Consider the following 6,445-nt stretch of genomic DNA (forward strand, 5'->3'; position numbering starts at 1 on the left):
CCTCCTCGTTAGCAGATCTTTCAATTAGTCAGTAAAGATCTTTCAAGATAGTTACCAGAATTGACAATTGTCAACATCTTTACCATAACAAAAAAATTTCGACGCAGACATATCTATGCACATCCGGGTTGTGGACGAAGGCATATCGAGTCACAAGTGTTAAATTAGTGCCACAATGTATTCATCATTCAGTTCCACATAAAAATCTTAGTTCTAATAAATTTCACTTAAAAACAGTCTCAAACTCAGGAGAGTACTCAAACTATATCTTTTATATAACATTCACATCTCCACTCACCTCTCATCCTTATCGTATTTCGGCAACGCGCCTGGCTCCAACAAAACTGAAGATTCACTTTGCGGTTCCGCCGAAATGCCTTGCGCCCGCTGTCGCTGATAAGCCTGACCACTCTTCCGCTGCTGCTGCACTCCAGCGCCCGGTGTGGTGGCCGTACTGGCATGACGACTAAATGGAAATACACTTTGAAATTTATCCAGATGCGATTTCAGCTCGGCGATCTCCGTATCCTTTTGCTGCAGCGCGCGTTGCATTTCCTGTATTTTCATCTCTTTCGCCTGAATAATCTGCATGAAGCGTTCCTCTTGCGGCGTCGTTGGCACATAACTATTATTGAGTATATTCATTGTGGGTGAGGAGTCGAGCAGCGAGTTTATGGTCGTCGATGCCGCCGGTACCGCGTTGGCATTGGGCGTGGCAGCCGCACCGCCCGCTATACAAAGTCCTTGCATTTGATCCCTTAGCAATTTTTGTTGTTGCGCTGCACAAAACTCAGCCGCCGCTGTGGGCGTGTTGGTGTAAAGTTGTGGCGGTGTGCCTACTACAAAGGGTGTACCACCTTGCGCCACGGCAGCTGCAGCAGCCGCAGCTGCAACTGTACCCGGGGCGTTCGTATTTAGGAAGAGACCCTGTGTCTGGGCCTGCAATTGTTGCAGCTGATGATAGCGATGTTGCAATTGCAGCTCCTGTTGTTGCAGTGAGTTGATGTGTTGTGCAGCGGACGAGGGTACCGTACCGTATATGAAAGTTTGTGCGATCACGTCTTGCTGCAGTGGTAGCGTAAGGGTACGTATCGCGCCCGTTTGACTGCCGAGTCCGGTGAGCGCAGGCAAATTATTGCCGTTCACCAGTCCCAGATCGGGTTGGAACTGAAAATTGGCGTTCGGCTCCTGCTGCATGGTGGCGGCTATTTTGTTCGTCGATTGCTCGCCGTTTGCCTCTATCTCTTCCGCTGACGCTGCTTTTGGCTGTGCGTCGGTGTCTTTGTATGCTGTACTCGTCTCTTTGCTAGCGATAACGCCGTTGGCCGTGACGTTGTCCGCACCGTGACGCAGAAACGCAACGCTACTCACGGTAGATACGTTGGTTGTGGCGCTGCTTGTGGAGGTGGCTGTGGAGGCGTTCGGGTCGAAATGCGCGTTGGAGAAGCTTCTTTCTCGCACCTCGTTTTCGCTGAGTTCGCTCGCGTCGTTGTTTGTTTTCGCTAGGCGCTGTCTGTTGTGGCGGCTGCTGCTGCCTCTTAAACTGCTGCCAATGCCACTGTCTGTACTATAATTAAATTGACTATATTCCTCGTCTTCGCGCGCACCGCAGCTATTTGTGGTTGTTGATTTTTTCCCAATAATGACTGTTGACGTTTGGCGCATTGCGCTGGACGCCGCCAAAGAATCTGTAATTGCTGTTGACGTACTACTCGCTAAATCAGCTAAATTTGCGTATAGGGCGTTGTTGCCGTTGGTGGGTGGTGGTGGCGGTGTTGGTGTAGCTGTTGCAGTTTGTGTGCCGTTAAGATTTGTCGATGATATCAGGACGGCACGGCTCGGTGGATCTAGACCGTTGAGTGTTGTGCGTGGCCCAAAGGGTGCAGTGGTATTCTTCTTTGTATGACTATTACCGTTACTTGTGCTATTGCTGTTGTAGTTGCTAACTAGCCAAGGTGCAATTGTGAGTTGGGCGGGTTGTAAGCTGTGTATATTACTCGCTGACGGTTTGGTCGTTATGACATTCCGCTTGTTGCTTTGCTCATTATTGTTCTGTAATCGATCGGGCGGTAGGGAATGCGGCGATTCACTATCACTGTGCTCTGTATTGGCTGGCCTCTTGGTAGCGAAGCACAGCCGGTCAAAACAAATGCGCATTCAAGCGATTTTTCTGACTCGTTGCGAGAGAAAGCAAAATGGACGTGACGACAGCAGCCCTGCGAAAAGAGGAAAAAAACATAAATAAATATAGTAATTAAATTTAAGTAAATGCAGAAAAATATGAATAAAAATGAAAAAGCGGCGGCGGTAAGGCAAACAAATAAGTATACATAGAAGAAAAATAAGCAACTGACGAATTCAAAATAACAATAATTAAAAATAAACAAATAACATTGAAAAAATATTATTTCTCGAAAAGAATTATTAGCTTGACAGTTTGCATATTTACGCGGAAGCTTTAAGTTGACAAAACGTGCAGTTTTGAGGGAAAAAAAGTTTGCATATAAATACCGCTAGATTTTATTAAACAAAAATAAAAATAAACCATAAAAATGCATACAATTGGTAGTTACTGTATAGTTATCCCAAGTGACGAATATAAAACTTTTAACGACTTTAACGCGCGCTGAACTCGTTGTTTTAGTTGTGAATGAACTCGCACAGCTTACTTCGTGTTATTGTAGCGCTGGGACTAGCCGTCTACCCGGATATCCGTACGGTTATTCGTGTATACGAATAAAATCTGCATATCCGATCAATAGCCCTTCAATTTTGATAACCGAATATTCGGTTAATATCCGCTCTAGTTTTTTAACCGAATATCCCCGTCTACACAAATGGCTCCAAATTAAATCTAAGAGTAGAGAACTGGTATACACTCGAAGGTACCCTCATTAGACCTCTGCTTTAGGCTGCCACACCATTGCAGAGTCTTACAAGCGGAGTTGGCGGCCATAAAAGAGGCTGCACTTTTTATTCTCCTAATCTGCCTTCAACTACCATATACTCGGAGTAGCCAATCAGCTATTAACTTACTGGGACGCTGCGAAACCTCACAAAAACTTGTTATACATAGAATGTAAAAAACTCCTCAACGAGCTAGCTTCAAAGTCTACTGTCTTCATTGTGGAATGCCAAATCACAAAGTAACTGTACATCAGACGAAGAAAGGTATCACCCTGTGGTATGTCAACTCTTCCTACGATGCGAACACACCACTCTATCTACCTGCAAAACATGGCTCAAAACACACTTCTTCGAAAGGGCAAATAAAAGATGATCGGAAGATCTGAACAACGCGACAAATCTGGAGAAGATTTGACAAGAAAAGATTTGACGCACTCATTTGGTTTGAGCGCCCTCTACTTAGGCCAGTTATCGTAATTGTAACGGGTCACTTTTTGATTGGAAGGTATTCTGACATAACGGGCTTGCCGGCGAATGACTTCTACCGAAACAGCCGCGATGAGGAAGAAATTGAAAGTGTTGCCTATCTATCATGGGCAAGAAGACGCTCATTTAACGATAACCTATTTGTCGGTCAGGCGGACCTAAGCGAAGCAAGCATTCTTGAATTCTTCTGCTGTGTTAACCTAACGAACTGGTTCTACTTCTAGGTGAACAGACGGGATCGAATAAGAGCTCTCAATTGCTACCAAAATGAACCAACTGAGCCTAAGTGTGTATCTCTCTGGGATTGGAAACAGGCATCCAAAACTAACCTATCCAGATATTCGGATTTTTAATCAGGTATTCGAATATCCGGATTATCGGGATATTTATAAAATCCGGATAAATCTCCCAGCTCTATTTTATTGTCATTCCATTTTTAGTTATTGCGTTGAGCTTTCAATAAGGCCTGTCCAAGCGTGACTGCCGGCGAACCGTAACTTCTTCTTCTTTATACTAATTGGCACTACATCCTAAACTAAACTTCTAAGACTAAAACTACTAAAAAACTTCTCAAGTTTTTAATCCCAACTGCAAGCCCGACAATTCTGCTCTTGCCAATTCCATTGTTTTTACGGACGCCCTTGCTTCAAAGGATTTTTGCACCGGAGGGGAATCGCTAGAGAACTTTCGTTCTCAAATCTACATGTCTACTAAAAGGGCAGATTGATAGAATCCGCACACAAAATAGTGTAGGGGCTTAATTTTTCAACCGATTTTATATATAAATATATATTTTTTTATGAAAGCTAGTATAATTTTTTAGAGATTCGCCGATCACGATTTTGGCAGAGTAAGTAGTAATTTTAAGAAAATCGATTCCCCTGTTACTGTAAATAAATTTTATAATAAAAGCTTTTTTAGAGCAATAATAGGGTTCCCCAAAATGAAGAAAATTTTCAAAATAAAATACCAATATTTAATTTTTTTTTTAAATTTCTAGAGAAAAGTGCAAAAGTTTAAATGTAAAAAAAAATTTGCCAAAATTAAATTTTTTCAAAATATTTGCAGTTTTATAGTGCAATAAATTTTAGTATAATAAAGTGCAGGTTTTAAGTGGCTAAGAATACGCGTTGATTTTTTATATATTTTTTTTGGGCAAAAAAAAAAAATTCCAAAAATCAGCGGCACCTTCAAACTTGCACTTTATTACTTAAATTGAATGGGCTACATTTTTTAACCGACTTGACAAACAGGAAAAGGTTATCAATTCGTCGGAATAATTTTATTTTATTTTTTTTTATGTACATATGTTACCGCATAACTTTGAACCACGTTCATCGATTTGGATAATTCTTTTTTCTTCGGAAAGGCGGTACCTTAAAGGTGGTTCCATATTAATTTTGTTTAGATCCGATAATTGAATCGTGAAGAAATTAACGATAGTCTTAAATTTTTAAATGAGAATTGAAGTCGGTTTTGTTTTTTGGCTTAAAAATTACTTGTTTTTATAATTTGTGCTAACTGAAGATACGAGGGCTGAAATGTTGGCACAATTATTTTGTTTGTGACCTGCAACGAAATTTTCATATGGGACAGAAAAAATAGTCGTTTTATTTGACACAGTCTAATATATATATTAACGAATTTCCGTCATCCCTTGTCAAATTTGGTTTGGAGACAAACCGGTTTCGGCGTTGTGCAAGATAGCGGAAATTCGATCCATAATACATCATAAACCCACCCTGTCGGAAACACAACAACCAAAAAGGAAATATATATTAACCCTCATCGATCCCAACTTCTAATCCGATTTTTTGTAAAAATTCTAAATATGCAGTTTTATAGCCCATTCGTTTTAGTAAAATAAAGTGCAAGTCTGAAGTTGGTACAAAATCGCGTTGAACTGCGTGAAAAAAATTGCAAAAAATAAACGCTACTTAGCAACTTCAAACTTGCACTTTCTTATACTTAAAACGAATGGGCTGAATCTGAGTAGAAGTTGCAGTTAGGTTCGTATACGAGCGTACACCCAAAAACCGATTTGTAACTATTTCTACTAAAAATTCTAACAATTTCTGTAAAATTAAAAAATCGTATATGATCGTATACAAAGAACCGATGAGGGTTAAAATGAGGCTGCGGATGAACTAGCAATGTACGTACATATGTATGTAGTTATGTGAGCTTCTGCACTAAATACGTCCTACTCGCTGGACGTGGGTACCTAATTCAACGCAAAATTATCCAAAGCAGAGCAGGGCTAGAAAAACGAAGGTTCTTTTACGATAACTAAACATTTGAAATATGTATCTGCAACGCAATTAAGTTCTGGCTTCTTCAGAAATAAACAATAGCTCTATATAATTCCTTCAACCGAGGAGACTTCTTTAACGAGAGATTGCATTTCATATAGATTTTTAGGAACTAAAAATATCAGTTTGTTGGCAAGAAGTAACAAAAATATCAAGGCATGTATACATACCTACATATGTGTGCAACTTTTCAAACGAAAAACACTACAACCCACTTATTTATTACATCCCTGCAAAAATCGTTGGACCATGTAGTCTATTTGTGGTATATTGGAGTACTTACAAAAGTGCTCCTATGTCATGCTGTAGCGGACCAACTCGTGTCTCTGCATCAGCTTATTGTTACCCGATCACTGCTCGTGTTTTAACGAAATGTGATTGAAGTTAAGCATTTGAAAGTACATTTGCATGTCTGGCTGTAGCTAAACGTGTAGAGATGCTAGCTATTATTTCTTAGCTCCCAGCATCAGAGAACTTAGATAGATAGAGAAGGTGCAAATTTTTGGAACGTAAAATTGTTTGGCTGAAAAATAAATCCATGGAAATCACCACAGCGCGATTAACATTTCAAGAAGAGTTAACAGAGAAAAATGTAAATTACTGTTATGATAATGTTATATTTGTTGCAGGTGTCTGGCTATGTATTGCTAGGTTGCAGGTGAATGCAGAAACGTATTCATGTATATTTTTTTTATAAAATTAAATAAATTAATATAGTTAAATTATATTAAATGTACTTT

General features: G+C 40.0%; 1 protein-coding gene across 5 annotated transcripts in view; it reads right to left on the bottom strand.

The window, feature by feature from the left end:
* Nucleotides 1–284: 284 nt before the first annotated feature.
* LOC118740857 overlaps nucleotides 285–6,445 on the bottom strand; it is a 534,289-nt gene continuing 528,128 nt past the window's right edge. For all 5 annotated transcript variants that reach the window (XM_036472590.1, XM_036472586.1, XM_036472588.1 and 2 more), the window contains one exon: nucleotides 285–2,216. In XM_036472590.1, coding sequence (XP_036328483.1) covers nucleotides 295–2,157 — 1,863 coding nt within the window. In that variant the 5' untranslated portion in view covers nucleotides 2,158–2,216 and the 3' untranslated portion in view covers nucleotides 285–294. The remainder of the gene's footprint in view (nucleotides 2,217–6,445) is intronic.

The sequence above is a fragment of the Rhagoletis pomonella genome, unplaced genomic scaffold (genome assembly GCF_013731165.1).
Source record: "Rhagoletis pomonella isolate Grant_MI unplaced genomic scaffold, Rhpom_1.0 Rhpom_scaffold_00006, whole genome shotgun sequence".
Lineage (NCBI taxonomy): Eukaryota > Metazoa > Arthropoda > Insecta > Diptera > Tephritidae > Rhagoletis > Rhagoletis pomonella.